The sequence below is a fragment of the Strix aluco genome, chromosome 4 (assembly GCF_031877795.1).
Source record: "Strix aluco isolate bStrAlu1 chromosome 4, bStrAlu1.hap1, whole genome shotgun sequence".
In the NCBI taxonomy this organism is placed as follows: domain Eukaryota; kingdom Metazoa; phylum Chordata; class Aves; order Strigiformes; family Strigidae; genus Strix; species Strix aluco.
Window position 1 is genome coordinate 42,064,038 of NC_133934.1, and position 20,241 is coordinate 42,084,278.

The 20,241-nt window shown below is 36.5% G+C and overlaps 1 protein-coding gene across 3 annotated transcripts in view; it reads right to left on the reverse strand.

Moving 5' to 3' along the window:
• Window positions 1–20,241, reverse strand: part of GALNTL6 (polypeptide N-acetylgalactosaminyltransferase like 6) — a 507,888-nt gene that overhangs the window by 291,996 nt on the left and 195,651 nt on the right. For all 3 annotated transcript variants that reach the window (XM_074822812.1, XM_074822810.1, XM_074822811.1), the window contains exon 3: window positions 7,287–7,425. In XM_074822812.1, coding sequence (XP_074678913.1) covers window positions 7,287–7,425 — 139 coding nt within the window. The remainder of the gene's footprint in view (window positions 1–7,286; window positions 7,426–20,241) is intronic.

The following is a 20,241-nucleotide window of genomic DNA, read 5'->3' on the forward strand; positions in this document are numbered from 1 at the left end:
TCCACTCCCTTTCACAGCAAGGTGACCAGGCTCACACATCTCTCAACATCATCTCCCATACACAATACAGGACATAAAATAATGGGCGAGATATTACTAGGTCTGACCAGTGTCTATAACACCAAAATCACAGCTGGTAGACATGGAAGCAAATGCTATGAGAGTGCTGCCATCAGGCCTCACGGACCACATGTGCCAGCATGATCAGTAAGTTCTCATGTCTGCTACCACACCTTGTGGCCAACAGAACTTTCTGAAAATTAGAGCTTGATAAGGTTATTCATAATCAAACCAGGCAAAACAGAAAGGAGTTGCTTTTCCATTCCAGCCTTGCTGCTGTCTTTATTACATGAAGTATAACAGCTAATTCTGTTGCCAGTGAGAATGTACTGCTGACACTTACTGCGTTTTGTTAACATTAGAGCTGAAGTTTCATTGCTTAAGAAGTATCCAGTCTTATGCAAATTCACATTAGATACATGCCTAATTGTATGAAAAAAGTACTTGGAAAGGAAGCAAGAATGGATGTATAAGAAAAAGGAAGGTATACTGAGGCTTTTCATAAAACTATTAAAGTAACAGCATATAACATCATCACTGTCATCTGCGAACCGCAAAGGAACAGATCCCCAGAACATTCCACATTTCTCCCAGATCTTAATAAAGTTACATGTACTTTCCAGTTTTAATATTGTATTATTAGAGAGTTAAAAGTCCTGGCTTTAACCATTGCCAAATGCTAATAGACTTGGCTATCCCAGATGTACAGAACTGGCTGAAGGGTAAATATCCTTCAGTATTCCTGTCCCTATTAACTTTAGATTTCACAGTTACGTTTACTGCAGCTTGCTATTTTCTCAGCAGTATGGGAGGCTTTACTGGATTTTAAGTAAGAAGCATAGCATCTAAACACACAAGAACTATTTTCCTCCACTTGTATAAACAGCTTATTTCTTTTGTCAAATTCTTCTCACTAAACTGAAACAGACCCATCAGACTTGGACTCTCCTCACTGGCCTATTAAACACTGCAGCTTGTTTCTTACCAAAAAGATGGACAAGGGAATCATCAGTCTTCAGCCACATTTTAACTGTTGCCATAGACACACACACGATGCCCAGAAAGCACTTGAGAATTATTCCATGTTATTTGTTACTATCAGTACATATTATGCAGAGGAGCTGACAGCAGGCATGATAGACAGAGGGCCACAAGCTTTCTTGAGTATAAAATATTCCTGATCCTGTTTTGAGGAGCTGCACTTTGAATGGGATGTCCTGAAGCAATGGCAGAGAACAGCCTGGTGAGGCTTGGAAATGGGGACATTGCCTATAACGTTTGGACCGTGTGACTTTCCACCTTCACTACACTATTCATAACTACACAAAACGCTTTGAAAAGCGGTCATAGTAATAACCTCCAGCTTTGTCACTACCCCACTAAAGTTACAATTTGAGTTTAACCAGTTGCTCTGTGGCTAGATGAAGTTAAAGGTAATACTGGTAAACAGCAGTACGAAGCAATGCCGCATGTATGTGTGTATGAAGGCATTTCTGATTTCCTGAAGTGAACAAGAACTAGAAAGAAACCTTCTACTCTCTGAGCTTCTTCCAACATATAATCAAAAATTCAACAGAAGATTGATCCAAACAACTAATTACTTCCATAAGCCTTATTAAATATCATGAAGTTCAGCATGCTTAAATTAGATTAAATAATTTTTCTTTTAGTGTCTTTAAGCAGGACGACCTAAGCCTGTTTTTAAGATCATAGAACGATGAGGGAATTCATTGGAATCTATCTGGATTAAAGATGGATTTTATAATTTTATTTTTAAGGACAATATACATAGCTTAAACTGTGACAAATGCACTGTATGTACAAAAAGAAAGTAATTAAATACATTCAGTGCAATAATTGAAAACTTTCCAAGGATTCAGATATGAACTACTATATGACTGCATAACTATATTTAATGTATCCCTTTCCCACATAAGTCTAGTAATTCTAGTCTTTCGGCAAAGTTTACTAAAACATAATTGAGGATTAACAGTAATTCTGCAACTATTCCAAAGACAAAAATATACAGCAAAACCAAAACTAAACAACTTCCCCTAAGAAATCCCATCTCATTCATTTTAATCTCTTTTAAAAGTAAAAGGGACAGCAACCACACCGAATTCAAATATTTTGAGAGCCCATTCAGGCATTCTCGCAGCTTCTGCTACTGACAAGAAGGGAGAGCTGGAGAGTTTCAGTTATGGAGAACAGGTAGAGTAGAATTTGCTTTTTTTATTATTATAAAGAAAGAAAATCTCATTATTGTTCAGGACACAGAAGATCTCACAGCCTTTAGCTAAACACCCATATTTCTTTGAATATGAAAATGCATTTCTTCTGAGGCCCATGAAAAATTTAACATGTAAGAAAAATGAGCATAGCTCAGACTTCTGAAAAGGAACACTGCTAGGAATGACTATGAAGGGCCCCACATCACACCGCAACAGCAAGACCAGCAGTCAACCTTTGGAAACACTGACTCCAGTCCATACATGCTAAACACCAGACATCACAAAGATCAGGTTGGGCATCCTCAATGTACACTATGAACATTAAGAATTTCAGTACAAAATGAATCTATCTATGCCCAGGGAAACCTAAAAAGGATGCGATTTCTTGTGATGGATTATTCAGGCAAGCCAACAAGGATTTGTGCATCTGATCTGTGACTACACAAGTTATCAACAATTAATCTACAAATTATAGATAAAAGGAGACCTGTTGTTGAAATCAAGCTACACAAACATACCAAACCCAAAGATTTTAAATTATAATGCTCATAACTCTATTGGTGTCAGGAATTTTGAATTCCTTGATTCAAGAATGAAAAGCTAAAAAATTGGATGCTCTAGTTTACAAGGATTTAGGAGCTTGAAACAGGATATACCACAAAATTTATATTCACTGTCCAGACTAGATGATTGCAATCCTTCCCCCAAGCCTTATTAAAATCATATTTTAGACACTATTCAAAATGTGAATCAGATTCAGTTTGTATGAACAAAATTGGTATGGATAGCAGAATATTCAATAATGTTGAGAAGATAAGAATTAATGGTAACTGCTATATTAAATAGAGTAAGTAGCATTGGTGTCTCTACAATAGAAAACGATACCACCAGCATTTTTCCTAGTTTTAGCAGGTTTGTTGTATTCCAGACTACAGAAAGTGGCATGGGGCAGGTGAAAAGAAAAAATAGAACCACTATTATTGTGGATTTTGACATATTTTTCACGTTGGTACAGAACTTCTAACTCTTAAATAGTAATCCCATTGCCAAGTCTCAATACTACCCAAAACTCATGACATTGCCTTCCACTTTAGGTGACCATAACTCTTATTTCCACTAAAATCAGTCCTGAAACTCAATTAACTGAGATGGCAATCCTATTTCAGGTTTTTATTTGGAACTAAAGAAAAAAAGTTGTTTTGTTGGTGTGGTGGTGGGTTTTTTTTCTTTTTTTTGTTAGTGTGTTTTTTAACTTAAAGTCAGGGGGTAATTGTGGGCAAAGAACAGAGAATTAGCTGATCTAACTTGGCAAGAGCACCCACTGTGAGAAGACTTTTGTGTGAAAGTGGGACAGAAACAAGTCAAAGACCACTCAGAAATGGAAAAAAAATATTCTTTAATGTAGCCACGAGAGACAGAAAAAATCATGGGAGATATTAAAGGGATGTAATAGAAACATATTAAGGATACAGGGAAGCCTGTTAAATCAACCTTAAAATAGAATTTAACTATTTCATTTCTTTAGGGATTTTTACAGCACATACATTGTAGTGTCTCAAAAAGGAAAGAAGCATCCATCTGAGTACATCTTGAAGTGCTTTAAATATACCAGACTTAAAAGGAAAAAAACTAAGATTATAAAAAAAAAAAAAAATCAAAAACCTGAATTTCTCAGAGCTCAGTCATCTAAGCATTTGCTTAGTTCCACCCATCTCCCTCCCAGAAGATGCATTTTGCAAATCCTGAGTGCAATTTCCAGAGACCAAGAAGGAGAGAGTTTCATTTTGGTTATCTGTCATCTTTTCATACTTCCCAGAAAACCAAACACTTAGAATTGGGACTTGAAATTTCTTTGGTCTAAGACTTTGGAATAAAATATTTTCAGTGAAGTTGTTTCAGAAAAATGTAGAAACTACTGTAGCTGCTCTTTCAATTTAAATAACTTTCGATCCAAATTATAGGATTCATCATTCAGTTTTTGTTGTATTTGAAGGTTTGTTTTCTGAATTTTCTTTACTGATGGTAATAAAACCACTTGTCCTGGTTTAGCCAGGATAGGGTTAAGTTTCCCCAGCAGTGGGGGGAAGCTCTAGCCGGGTTATTCATATACCATGCTGATGTCACATCCTGGCGCAAGCACGGGAAGAATCAGTGATCGCGTGGGTTGGCGCAGCCGGTTCGCTCACTGCTGTATCGGTATATACTTTGCTCTGTTCATTGTTATCACTGTTATTCTTATTGTTATTGTTGTGTTGCTGTTGCTCTGTTGTATTAAACCTCTCCTTATCTCAGTCTCGGGGCTTTGTATTTCACTCCCTTTGAGGGGGAGGGGCAGCGGCTGCGTGGTCTCAGACCCCAGCAGGGGCTAAACCATCACACCACTCTATGTGGTTCTTTAAAACAAATTCTAGACAATGTTTTCAGGAAATTAGTCTTCAGCCCAGACAATCCCCTGTGCAAATGGTATACACTAAATAGAGACAGAAGATCAAAACCTCACAGTCTATAATAATAGTATCCCCCACAAACATCCAAAAGAAGATAGTTAAAAGATAAAGGGCAGTTAGAAGCTCCACAAGCAAAAGTCTTTTATAATACTCAGAAGCTGACCAAACTACATCTTCCCTGCTATACCTCACCCAAATTACCTACTCTAATTCTATTTCAATAAGAACATTCTTTTCTGGCACAGAAATTATAAAGTTTTCCAATGAGTTTCTCTGAAACAACCTTATGATGTATGAACTACTTCACATTTCACACATGCTTCTGAAGAGTGTACACATTTCCAAAAGTGAAGTGCAGCCTGAGACTGGCCTGCATCATATTTCTCACACAGCAGCCGAGAGGTGGGTTTGTTTCTGACTAGGTCAGAAAGCATTGTCAGATTTCTGTGTGTCTTGGAAGTTCATGACATAGCCTTGGTTCAGGGTGTAACCATCAGAAGTACAGAGCCCAGCTTTGTCACCCTTAATCAGTGTATTACTTGGTATGCAAATTTAGCACAAGAAAATTTTTTATCTTTACATTTAGATGATAAAAAAATACAGTCAATTAACTAATGGACTACTCACATTATGAGTGTTTAACATAAGGAAGGTCAGAAGGACACGACACAAGTCAGTTTACTCAGGACACTACCAAAACATCCACCATACAAGACTTGCCTGAATGCCATAGGAACCTAGCTGAACTTGAAGATGAGAATGATGCAGATACCTAAGGATTCAAGCTTCCCAAATAAGATGCTTAGGTGGAAGTCACTAGAGGATTTGTGCAGGGGGAAGAGGGGCAGAGAAAGGCTGGTGTAGCACTGACTTGTTCCCAATATGTCACTTCTGACAACACATCGCTCACATTGCTTCTGGGGACATACATGGAAATGTTGTTGACTCTGTGGACAGTAGCGGGTGAGAAAAGTTACCAGAAGACCAAATTACAAAAACACAAAGAGAGGATAAACACTTCAGCTTCCTTTTGCATTTAGTAATTGTCCTCTGCAGTTTTGCTAACAGAGAAGGATGCTTGATGAGCATATTTATTATGCCAACTATATAATTTAACACTGCTTTGATGCTGTACAGCTGTACATTAGAACCCAAACTTATTGGAAGAACTATTTCTATGAATAATTTCAGGTGACTTGGCAAACAAAATGTATAAAACATACAGCTTGTTAGAAAAAGGTGGGGTTTTTTTACTCAACTCTATGCAAACAGTACTAATATATACAAGTTAACAGATAAACAGTGTTTTCTCAAAGCAATGCAACATGGCAATTAAATAAGGAACATCTCCAACAAAAGATTTAAAAAACAAATTTTTTTTTTGTTAATTCCTCCACTGTGAATTATTTTAAGTCTTACTGTGTAAACATTTATATACTGTTCTTTCAAAAGGACAGTTCCACATTTGATGGAACAAGAAGTGTTATTTGCCATGATATTTCTCCCCCCTGCCCCCAGAGAACTTCTGTCAGGCTCTCAAGTTCTGTTCAGTTCCCTGAAGAATTTCAAACTAATCCACACAGCAAAAAAGTATAGGTTAAGGAGCAGATATCTTAACCTGAAATGTATAATAAAAGGAATTGCATCCAAAGGAAAATACAAGCCTAGTCATGGAGACAATTAGTTTTGTCACACTCCTATACCCTGCCCCCATACACTAGTTGCATAACACCCAATTAAAAGAGGGAAAACCACCACATAAATAGACAAAGCAAGTCATCCCTCTCTTCAGAGCTCAGAATGACTCTAAAGGACTAGGGCCTGAAGCCTAGAAAGGCATACATGCCCTTTCCCTGTTATAGAATGAAAACTTTACTCTTCATATAAGGGACTCAGAAACTACAGAACATGAAAAGAAAGTTACATTTGCCAAGAACTGCATGACCATTTTTAGCTCAGTTGTTATTTTCCAGAATAAATTCTACCTTATTTCTCTGTATGATATTACTGCTATTAGGGAACAATACCATCATCCACTTCCCCCAAATTCTGCATGTGCATTTCATCATTGCTTATGCTGTTTTTACATAATTCTATACTGTGTAAGTTAGCTGTAGTACTAGCATCTGATAAGCTGTAGCTAATGGACTGCTTTCAATTCTTATCTAACAAAACGAAAAGAAACATTTTGAAAACACTGGTCCAAACGTTTAACCAAAAAGTTTATGCAACTTGTCACCCTCACCCCCAGCTATTACCAGATGAGAACCTGAAAAAAATACGTGAAATGTTATTTATCACTGCCTAACAAATCACTACTCAGAAACGTCATGAAAATCAGTATGTAACTAAGAGGCCTTCTATAGTCTTAATGTGTTATTAATAAGATGAGAGGTCAGTTTAAATGACTTAACAACAGTGATAAATTTTCCATTTCCTATTTAATGAAATGGTCACTTTTTGTTGACTGAGCCAATGTTTGACCTTCTGGGAAAATAGGTTATTTAAAGATAAAAACTTCAAATAGTCCAGGAAACAATTTACATACTTAGGATGTCGGATGTCTGGCAGGGATCGTTCCAGTGCTATATTGTTGCTAACAAATATGTTGAAGCCATTTTCCCTATAAGCAGAATCATCATGGTCTTCCTCTGTAAGAGGGTACGGCTTTCCATGTTCGCCTTTCCCTGCAATGAAACAAATCCAATTATTCACCTCAAACCTGACAGCACAAAATGGACTACAAAGACAAAAATGTTAGACTGAACTTCAATTAGTACACTGTGTCTGGAAGATCTCTAGGGAATTTCTCATAATGCTTTTAGCAACACTCCTCTTACTTCCAATATAAAAATACAAAGTAGGTGCAAATAAAGGAACTCAGAAGACCCTCTGAATTAATCCAATTCATCTAGGTTTCCTTCTTTCCAGAGACACAATCACCTTAAAGCCACTTTATATGTAAAAATTTGAATTGTAAATTAAGCCAAGACCTTTTTTTTGCATCAAAATCAAGCTTTCATAGTAAAATTATGATCAAATGGATCAGTTCGAGGAATACTAATTTTGATTGAACCTGATTACTTATTTATTCTACATTTTAGTAGTCAGAGCACCCCTCCCCCCGACTCACCTTTTCCAAAAGCAACTTTAGCATTGAAGTTTAGGGTGCCCAACTTTCCAGAACAAATAGTAATGAAACCAAATGTTTTACTCTAGGCTCCTTTAAGACTCTAAGGGACCAGCCAGATGCTTCTAATATCTCAGCACTGCTGATTTTGGTTTCAGAAACTGGTCACCTTGGTTCCCAAAAGATGTCATCTGTTAGTTCCCTGGCAAAGCACAAACCTTCTATTCCAGCTTCTTATTCTCAAGTTAGTTCTCATCATCAGTCACTTGGCTTGTTTATTATCTACCTCAGGCAACTATACCTCTATCTCTTCCAGTCAGAGAGCAGAGAACAAACAAAAAACAGTTCAAAGAAAACCAGAACATAAAAGTCTTCACTTCTCAACTATTTTTATTCTTCTCATAGAAGATGAACTCTTCAGAGTTTCTGAACCTTTCGTGCATACTCAGGTTCTCAATAAGATACATTTTCTTTCACACCTAATTGATCAGTTTATAACCTCTCTGTCCTTCTCCCTCTGGGCCTACTCGTAAGAAAAGATCTCCTTTTACCTGAGACCTTTTAGAGAAATTAATCAACTTCCCAGCTGGATTTGTTAAGTGACCAAGGCCACCTGATCCTCAGCTAATCATGAGCAGCTGCAGGAGCAAATGAAGAGGAAAGCAACTGCAAGCTGCAAGAAACATCCAGTGATATCCTGAAAGCCTATAAGCCTCTGTCAATGTTCTATTTCATAGCGCATGTGCACAAAACATTAAAAACATAGAATATGCAATTAAAGATGTTGTAGTTACTCAATTTTAGAATTTTTTTACAGATTTGGTTTTTATTCCCAAATTTGTGCATATAGTTGGAATTTCATTTAAAATCTTAATGAAAATAATTCATGTTACAAGGGAAAAAGGTTGGTTTGCATTGCAAAACAGTCTTTGTTATGCTACTTCATTACTAACATGTATCTTGTCATTTTTATTTTCAAGCATCCCTAAATGCACATAACATACTAATAGAATACAAAAACTGAGACTAAGCTTCTATGTGAGTCTTTATGACTTCATACTAAATATGGGAAGGAATTATAATATTAAATAGGCAGCTCATGAGTCAGAGTACTACTCAAAATTCAGTAGTACAAGTATATCAAATCTGTTTCATAATACAGTAACAATAAGCTAATGTCATTCAACCCACAAGACATATAAATTTTAGCCCCTTTCTTTCAGCACATATTCTAAATAGACCCAAGATAACTATTTTAATTTGCTTTTAATAAGAGATTTACCCAAGTAGTTACTAATATAATGGAAATTTCAGAATAAATGACCTATCTGATAAGACATACTATTGCTAATTGATGTTTTGACAATATAATTTTCTGTATATTCCAGCTATTAACCCTTTACAAAGAAAGATGGATTCTTTGCTTTTCTTTTCTTAAAGGAGTCCATCTGGCTCTTCAGGACATTAATGTTTTTCATAGTACTACAGTTTCTTCATATTGTCCCCTGTTAGTGAAACTGAAGACAAGTACTTCTAAAGTAGCCTTCCATTCTTCCTGAATATGGAGCACTTATCACTATGCAGAAGCCAAATGAATAGATATCATGGTTGTTATCTAGAGCAACTCAGGAATGGGCTGAACTTTCTCATACCATGCTGCAGAAGTATTTGACCAACTGCAGTCTATAAATTGCTTTTGCACTTATACAATAAATTGGGCCATGAGGTGCACCAGAAGTTGTGAAGCATGACTCCTTCCTAACATTGTATTAAAACATACATGTATAGTATTAACTGAAGCTTGTGGGATTTTATGAATCCCGCGAATACTTCTCCCAGCTTGCTTGTTTGCTTGCTCTCTCACCCTGCAGCTCCTTCTGATTAGCTAGGGATCAGGTGGTCATCTACCAGATCCAGCTGAAAGCAGTTGGCTAATTTCTCTGAAAGACCTCAGGTAAAGAAAGATTATTTCTTATGAGTGACCTTGGGAGGAGAGAAATAGAGAGCTTAGAAGATAAGTATTGAAAAAAAATGAAATAAAACTTTTGGATAATCAGTAGGTCTGAAGGGTTCCCTTTGTACAGAAAATTGCCATGTATGAGTCTCCTCAGCATCACAAATATCATAAGCACATTAAAACTCTCTTCTGTCACTGATTTGCTTTCCTAGATGACTGGTGGAAATTGCCATCACTGCACACTGGTTTGGAGCTGGACTATACAAAAGTTCACCTCAAATGCCAGGGTGAGAAAGGGAAAATTCACAATGCAATGAGTAAAATTCTGGTGAAAAAGAGCATGAAGGAGTTCAATGTCCCATTACTGGCTACAGAAGGCTACTTTAAACCCACTGATAGATAGATATAAGCCCTCCTATACTGTTTGTTCTGCCTCAAGGCAAAATAGCAATTCAGAAGGTGCATCAGGGCTATAAAGTATTGTAGAGAACAGAGAGAGTAAAAAAGCCCAATGGTGAATTTCTGGCCTCTTAGGGTTTAAAAGGGGACTCACCCAAATGTCATGGATAAAACCAACCCTCCACTAAGACTTGAATGTAACCCTCTCTGAGGCTGGTTTACAATTACAGCATAAAGAAGCCCAGAAACTACAGAAAATCAGATGTTTTAGCTTATTTACTTGGATTTTGATTTTTCAAGGAGTGGGGAAAAGAGGGGAAGAACCCAAAAGCACGAGAATGACATATTCAACCTGGGCCCAAAAATCCCATCAGAATATGCCATTGTGTGGGAACCCTTAAAAGCACTGTTTAATTCATACAGTGCTGTCTAACCTTTGCGATTAAAGAGCTATTACACTGATTTTTAACTCAGTACTCAATGTAAGCAACATTTTGAAAATATGCTAGATTTCTTTATTCTTAAAATACTATGACGGTTTTGGAGTTGACATCTCTACATTGCTTAGCATTATGTTACTGTAAGGGTTTTAATACACCGTCTCAACATGCTTCTCCATAGATATTCAGATTAAAAAATGGTAAAGTAAGATATTATAGCCATTCAGATAAAGTACTGGCTTGGCCAAATATCAGATGCTCTGTAAGGCTTTTTTAGCCCCACTCAAGGATGTTACTGTCTCCTAGGAAACAATACACTCTATAACTAGCCCTAAAGGTTTTAAGTTTTATGCTTGACAACTTGTGATAACTGACAGTTCAAAACCACCTCTGTTAAAGCATCTTATGCTTATGTTAAATACAGATACAGAAGAAGAATAGACCCTCTTGTTCTGCCAACAGCACAAAAGGAAGAAGATTAGGTGAGACAAGAAAATAAAAAAAAACATTCTGTATACTCAGTACAAATGTGTAATAGAATAATGGCTCTGGATCAGCCATATTGGTACAGTTGTCAGGTATGATAATTATAAAGAGAACAGAGGTCTTGTTGGCAAAACATATCAGCTGTAAATCAATTTGAACATGCAAAAGGAGTTCTGCACTGCTTTCACATGCAATGGATAGGGGACCTTGCTTAAAATTATCAACAAGAAAACACATTGCAACAGGTTCTGGTTTTAGGGTCTTTTGGGTTTTGTTCTGGGTGTTTGTTGTTATTATAATTCATTTATTTGTATTTATAATTCAATAGGCATGGTAAAAAAGATTGGCTTTGTCATATAAGTTAAAGGAATTTCAGCAATTGCTTGACATCTTAACACAGGAAACTAAGTGGATAAAGAACATAAGCCACTCAGTGTCTGTGGGGAAGAACTGTATACAAACCTGGATTATTTACTGTTTATACTCACTGCTATTAGTTTACTCAGGCAAGACTTCACAGTCACACCAACTCAAGACTAATTCGCAAAAATATTTATGCACACACTTTAATTCAAGCATTCAAGCATCCTTTAATCCAGTAACTTTTGTAATAGGAAATAAGAATTCTCCATGTGCTAAATGCTTTACTAAATAAGTTTATTTTAATACATGAACCTACAAATAAGTATCTTATTATTTTGGATAATTCTGCCATTTTTTTAAAGTAGATTAGGAATTTTGTCTACTACCCATAAATACTCCATCCAGAATCTAGTACAACATTGTCTGTGCACATCACATGTAAACTCAGAGCCCATTCCCTCTCATGAAAGTTCTCATGGGGAGAACAGATACCTAATCTTACCCTAGAGCAATATTTCAATACAGAGTTGAAGTCCCATGGCAGGGAATGATTGTATTTCTTAGCAAGGATAGATAGAGGAATACAAATTCAAAATGAATGCAGTCACATATCAGCTTCAGAAAAAAAAAACCCAAAGTGTAAGAAGGGGAAATAAAGATCATCAGCTCAATAAAAAGATTGAGTCAGACATCTTCCACCTTCTTGCCACACAATCTTCTACACAATAACCTTTTATGCTTCCTGATATGGGAGTCAGAATGCAACTGCCCAAGACAGAGGGCAAAAAATCTGTCTGAAGCAATCTGTAGTCTCTTTCACATCATTTCTGATTTTCCCTAATGCACAGCTGTATACAAGTTTGCCATCTTGTGCTGCGGAGCTGGACTTCATATTATTTTGATTAATAAGTGTAACAGATTATCAGTTCAAACTGCCACCACATTCTGTTGTTTTGGGAGGTGAATTTCCATTTGAGTACAGACAAAATATTTTCTTCCTTATTTTTCCTTATTCTCACAGACAGGAATGCAAGGTGCAGCATGTCTGCTAAAATACTGGTTAAATGATCTTGAACACAGAGGTGATTTAATAAATGCACAAAATAGGATTTCTTTTTTACTTTTGACAGTAAGCATCTCAGCTTCTCCTGGAGTATCTACGCTTGGTGGAGTTCTCATCCTGTTTGAAAATTTTGTATTTTGAAACTTTAGAAGACATGTAGGAGAATATTTTTAAATCTAAAATTAGTTCAAGAGTCAAATCAGGGACTAGTACAGACTAGTCCTTGAGAAAAAAGCTGTTTTATCAAATCACTTTCTCCTTTCATACTAGGAAAGGAACTGCTTGCTTTCTACAAATGCTTTTTGTCATTTTGCATGTTTATATTAATTTCCAGTAAAAAGTATGAAAACTTTAATTCAATAAAAGCATGACTTAATTTTCTTTGCTGATTTGTTATGGAGGGAGAAAACGAAAACTGCACATGCCTCACATGAAAGTAATTGCCTTCATATCAAATAGGACTATCCAAGTAGTAAAAAATGTGTGTGAGTATATATATATGTTATGGCTTTTCAGATAGAAAATAAGAATATTTTTCTAACAGTATTAGTGAAACAATGGGATAGACAATCCAGGGAACTGTGGAATCCATAAACAGTCAAGAAAGAAATGATACCGTGCCTCAAAGAGATGATGAATACAACTTTGGTCATCTATTGAGGTTGATTCTTATCTTCAATTTCTATGAGCTCTATGAGAAATAGGAGGAGGTCTGAGGATAAGTTGCTGGAAATACATTTTTCCTCAAGAGTCAATAAAACTTGTATCAGAATCTGAAATGTATTTATCACAAGTCTGTTCTACTTTTCCCAAGCTTCTCAGAGTAGCCCACTAATTCTACAACTTCGCAAGCCTAATTTATAGGAAAGCAATTTAATTGATTTTATATCAATGGAAATGGGATCAAAAATACCTACTGGTTTTATTTTTTTTGCTATTCGACCTAGTAACAGCTTGGAAAGCAGTAAGATTTACAGTACTTTTAATTATTTATTACATAACTGTCAAGGTCTGAGGGAGTATAAAAGGCTTTTCCTTAGCATTACAGACACAACTGTAATCAAATCTTACTTATGCAATTGGGAAAAATAAAAACCCTGTCAAGAAAATCCTGAACAATACATTTTCAAGCAATAATAAATAATTTCTTTATAAATATATAAAGAAATTATTTATTATTGTTTCAGTATCAAACTACTACAGAAAAAAACCAATCCAAAATTCACTCCGGTTTTCTGGTAGAAAGCATTCAAATTCCTATTTTATTAACCTTCACATGCCAGTAGCATATACAGGTTTTCTTTTCAAGGACCATGTAGTCCTCAGTAAGTGGTATGGAAATGTTATTTGGAGCAAATATGAGACCTTGTCCTTACCAGATTGCTGCTACAGCCACATGATGGTCTGCAGAAGAAATATGAACTAAATTGCTTCTCTCTTCAGGAATGGCTTTATACAAATAACATTGGTTGGGAGAAAAAGAATTTTGTTATTTGACTGCCTGCTCACATCCAAACCAGAACAACAGAAAAACAGAGGAGAAGAATATGCTCCTTAAAAAATTTAAAAGGGTACATTCATATTGTACTGTAGTTGGATCTTTAGAGTATTGTTTGCTTATCATTCACATGAGATAAAAGTGAAAGGAACCTGTTGCTAACATAGAAATGAGATCTATACCTATAGCAGTGATGCATTCCCCCATACCTCAACAAAAAGAAATCCCATACTGGGTAGGAGGTAGACAAAGGAAGAGCATTTCCTGGAGAGAAGAGGAAATCAGAGGGACAGATGGGAACCTCTGAAATGCACTTATTTTACATATGTTTGAGAAAAATTTCTGTAAAAGGAATTGCATATCAAAGTAAAAAAACCCCAAAACTGTAAAATACAGCTTTTTAACTGCATTACACATAATTTCCAGATTTTCATAGACTAACTAGGCCTGGGCTGACTCTTCACATTACTCTAAGATCATGGCTTCTGTGTCAGACTGCAAGGAAAAAACTGGCACAAGATTTTTTTAAGTGCCCATGAAGTGGTAGAAGATGATTACCAGTATTCTGCATACATTAAGGGCATGGTAGTGCTCTTAAAAGCTGAAACAACAGAAACTGCTACCAAAAGACACAGTGGTGAGGCAGGGCAGCTAAAAGATGAGAAGACCAGTAGTGGTGGTGAGCAGAAGAATGAAGCAGAATAGCAAGTGGACCAAGAAACAGCAATGTCTGGCAGAGTGGCAGAAACCCCACGTCACAGCACCAAAGCTCTGGCAACATGAATTGGGCCTTGTTGAATCGCAAGATTCCACAGTTCCCCAAAGTAAGGAAGGTTTTAGTTCAGGAGTGGGAAATAATCAGCAGGCCTAGCTGTTGCCTTGCCAAACAGGACTGCAAAATCATTATTGTTATACTTAAGGAATTAGCCCTTATGTTATTTGTTTATTGTTAATAAAATAATGTTTACTGAGTCAAATAATTTGCAAGAAGAAAAAATGCTCAGTGCTCTTCAGATTAACTCTTGCTGGTATCTAGGCATTTTACTAGATATCACTTTAAATTTCAACCTGGCCCTTGCTGTTGGCAGTTATATCCTAGCAGAAAAGGTTTATTATACAGCTAACAGTTAGAACAATCCACCTCTGCTTATGACAACTTTAATATCACTCATTTCTTTTTGGTTATTTGAAATCAAGATACTGTGCTTTATCTTAAATATGTGCATTTTCTCAATCAATAATTAATTCCTAAATCCTGTGCTTTATGGAACATTAGAGTAGTACATCCCCCATCTTTTTCATCCATTTGAAATATTAAAAATGCAGCCTCTGAATTTCCAACATATGCATTGCGGAGTAAAAATATAGTGTGTGGGGAAAGAGATTGTTTTAAATTACATCATGAGGTTACCCAGTGGCATTGTTATTTCAGCAGAAGGATAACTGCATATGAACTCTGAAAAGTAAATTGTCTGAAGACTTGAACAAAAACTTCACAAAAATAAGTAAGAATATTTTATTTTTTTTAAATCTATAGCTTTTAACACTTGCTGCAAGGACTCCAGTGGCTTGGTGGGCAGAAAGACTCAGAGTATCCCCTTTCCCACTCTAATAAGTCCACAAAAAAAAAAGGAAGAAAAGACCATACTATTTGGTATGTCCAGTGTATTTAGAATGCCACAGTGTACAATGCAAGATAAGCAGCAACACATGCTGTTTTGATATGAATTGCTCTACAACTACAGCAGAGCAGCAACACTCTCAGTAGCATTTCGCAGGCTGAGCTGAATCTAATCATAACTCTGTAGCCAAGGGATGCACAGTACATCTTCTATTTAGTCTAACTACTTATCACCAAATGCCATTGGTTCTAATGTTATTCATTTAACTGACCATTAATCAGAGCCAAACACTGAATGAGCAAGCATGTCAGAAACATAACTCAACCAGAAAAAAGGCTTCACAGTAACTGAACTACCTGCTAGTATAAAAAGGAACTGCTATGGAACAAGATTATCTGAAAAAATGTCTACTAACAGTGGTAAGGTGTTTGTTTCAGTGCTTAAATACGTTAATTCATACAAACTTGTATCAAGAATGGCATTCTGATAGCCTCTAGTACCAATGGGTCTTCTACAATTAATGCACGTGTCCAAGCTGATCTCTTGGAAAAGCTCAAACTAAAGTGTTACTATAACAAGTGTTACTAACATGGTATATACAGGAACTAAACAGCTCCACGAAGTTAATGCAAAATTACAGTTGCATAGGTACAGTTTTAGAAAGCCCAGAAATACAAAATGATACGGTTCCAACAGCTGTAATTAACATAAGATTTTTCCCTCCCCCTCTTTTTTTCTTCATTCTAGGACATATTATAACCATGTGTCATTTATCACATACCATCACAATAAAACAAATACGATGTGCTATGGAACAAATCTATTAATAGCAGTTATTTAACTTTTTATTCTCTTTTCATGAACTCAACCTAACCTAGCTCTAGAAGCTGGCTTTGTGGCTATTGCACAAAGAAGATTGAATAACCTGTAAAAAGAATCAACAGTGTGCAATACCATAGTCACTCATACTAGAAGCACTATTCCATGATGCGTATCCTGCAGAGAAAGAATACATGAGCTGTCACAACTCCCAGCAAATTTAGATTTAGCCTGTAAGACCCCTACCAGAGATAAAAAAAGAAGATCAATTCTTGCATATGGAGATAGTAAATATTATCATGGAAACAGAACGGTTTGGGTTGGAAGGGACCTTAAAGATCACCTAGTTCCAACCCCCCTGCCATGGGCAGGGACACCTTCCACTAGATCAGGTTGCTCAAAGCCCCGTCCAACCTGGCCTTGAACCCTCCCAGGGAGGGGACAGCCACAGCTTCTCTGGGCAACCTGTTCCAGTGTCTCACCACCCTCACAGTAAAGAATTTCTTCCTCTTTCAGTTTAAAGCCGTTACCCCTCATCCTATCATTGCACTCCCTGATAGAGAGTCTCTCGCCATCTTTTCTGTAAGGCCCCCTTGAATTAGAAGCCTAGAAGGCTGCTATATTCACAGTTTGAGGCAGACCCAGGAACAAGAACTATGCCACCTGATTCAGTGACAAGGCTATATTCTTCCTTCTGTAAAGCTGAGAACTGTTCATAAGCAAGCAGAGTGTGCACACTAAGGGCCAAGAAAGTAACTTCCTCAGGTAGTATATATGCATTTTATTGCTTTTTTGGGCCCACTTGGATCTATACATTATAAAATACAGTGCCATATTTTCAGATGACAATTAGTTTAATATGAAACTGAAGATGAGTATGCAAATAATTACTGTTCAATAAAAAACCAGGCACCCCCACCCTCACCAATTTTGAGATACTAGAATTATCCTCAAGACAAGCAATATAAGCCCAGGGAACTGTACTAACATGTTAAGATATAGCAAGGTGAAGCTATGGCAGATACAACTGAAATTCAAGTTATGTCACATTCTTGAGAATGGTCTACCTAAGTCCTTATGCTTTACTTAAAACATTTTCTACCACACCCAAAGTAACACTCTGAATCTCAATGATCCCCTTTTCATGTTTTGTTCTGGGAAATCAGACACCTTACTCTTCCGAAAACCATTTCAATACTACATATACTGCTGCATATACTCACCGCTACTGCACTTCTCAGTGACTGCCTTTCCTTCTTCTTATAAGACACCACTAATGTTGCGGTAATGGGTTGACCTTGGCTGGATGCCAGGTGCCCACCAAAGCCGCTCTATCACTCTCCTCCTCAGCAGGATAGAGTGGGTAGAAAATAAGATGGAGAAAAACTCATGGGTCAAGATAAAGACAATTTAATAAAGCAAAAGCAAAGGCTGTGCATGGAAGTAAAGGAAAACAAAAGATTTATTCTCTACTCCCATCAGCAGGCAATGTCCAGCCACTTCCCAGGAAATAAGGCTTCAGTACACGTAGTGATTGCTCCAAACAACAAACGTCGTAATAACGAATTCCCCCCCCTCCTTTCTCTTATCTTTTATTGCTGAGCAGACATTATATGGTACGGAATATCCTTTTGGTCAGTTTGGGTCAGCTGTCCTGGCTATGTCCCCTCCCAAGGTCTTGCCCACCCCCAGCCTACAGGTGAGGGGGAAAGTCGGAGAGACAGCCTCGATGCTGTGCGAGCACCACTCAGCAGTAGCCAGAACACTGGTGTGTTATCAACACCTTCCTAGCTATCAATACAATGCACAGCACTATGGGGGCTGCTATGGGGAAAACTAATTCCATCTCAGCCAGACTCAATACAGTCGCAATTATTAATAATGCCCTTTATCATTCATTTTGTGGTTTAAAACACATTCTTCATTTGAAAGAGCCTTATGACTGACTGACATTCTTGTGGTAAGGAGAATTAAACAATGCTTGACCTGCTATGAGTACAGCTTTACACAGGCCTTTTCCTTCCTTGCCATTGATTCACCTCTTTCTGAATATCAGGAGTCTAATTAATGCCAACTATTTTTCAAATCCCTGACACAAATTTAAGTAAATTTCCTGTATTAAAGCCGACTGAAATTTCCAGTCAATATATGCTGTGAAATCAAGCAGAGGCAGATGTGGAGATGCAAAAAAATCACCTTCAGCCATGAACTGAACAGATTTTCAACTAATTAGTTTAAAATCTTTTCTATTCAGGACAACTCATCACCTATAGATCACAACTAAATATTTATCCCAAGGTCCACACTTATGCATAATTCAGCAGGAACCCACATATACCCACTAGGAACTTTTTGAGAAAGTTCACTAGCTGAGAGCTGATGTTTGAATTCAGCCAAAAGTATTTGTTGAACTTCTTTCTTTTTGTTGATGCCTGGGTTAAAAGAAGCAAAATCAAAAATATATTTTGAAAACCAAACTTTTAAAATTACAGTAAATGACAAAACTTAACTAACATTATTAAAGAATAGACATCCAAGTTGAAAATCCTGTTTGTGAACCAAAACAATACTTTCTTTTTTTACCACAGACAGAAAAAAGTTAGGTATCACCCCAAAAGTCTTACATCCACACAGCTTTAACTGACAGATGTATGTGAAGCAACTTGCTAAAAATTTCTTTCTCAGTGAGAAAAATTAAAAAATGCTAAATTCCATTATGCAGATTCATGATGTATTTACGCAGCACACAGTCATTCTCAATTCTATTTTTGTCTGTATGATCAAAAGCCCCTCAATAAATCCAGTCTTTGAGGAGAAAGGATGGGATCTTTAGCAGTCATGGTAAGAGAGCAAGCGTACACAATTCCCTAGCCCTCCATTACCATAGGTAACAGAAGAACAGAACATGAAGCAGAGAGTAATTTAAATTGTATGTTTTGTTTTAGAAGAATTACCAGAAATTCCACCTTTTAATTTGTCAACTAATTCGAAACTAAAAAAGCAGAAATAAATCATTGTTCCTCATCTTTTCCAGAGGAAAAAACCCCACTAGACTTGTTTATTTTGTTGCCATTAATTCATCTCTGCATTCATTTGCTGTACTTTAACTTACAGAAAGTGTTTCTGCATGTTTAATTTAATTTTTTCTGTACTTTCTTAAATAGTAAACTTACATCTTTAAAATAGTTGAAAGCCTCACTGTATATTGTTACAATTGAGAGAAATTATGACAGAGGACTTGGGACTGGATTAAGAATTGACTTTCCATATAGAGGAAGACTTTCTGTAAGGTTACCTTTGGCATTTCAAAATGTTTTCATTTTTTTTATATTCGTTCTAATTACTGAGTCTTGATTTTTTTGCTTTAGTTATATTTTCAGAATACATTTTCCAAAATCCATGATGCTTTTGCTAAAATCAGACTTGCTGCTTACAGAAATCACTAGTAATGAGCTCACTTCCTTTACAATGAAGTCATCATCCAGATGGTCTGTGAAAATGCATGAAATACACTTAAACTCATTGAAAGAATTTTCCTTCAATATACCTTTGAAAGTCTTCACTAAAAATAAATAAATGAAAAAAAAAAATCCCTACATGGTACATTGACGTTTTATAGTAAGCAACGAAAAACCTTCCTATCAATTTCTTTCCTCTTTTCTTTTCCCTTTTGTCTGTATCAATTGACCAAGAAATATTTGAAAACATAAACTGTTCTTCATCCGG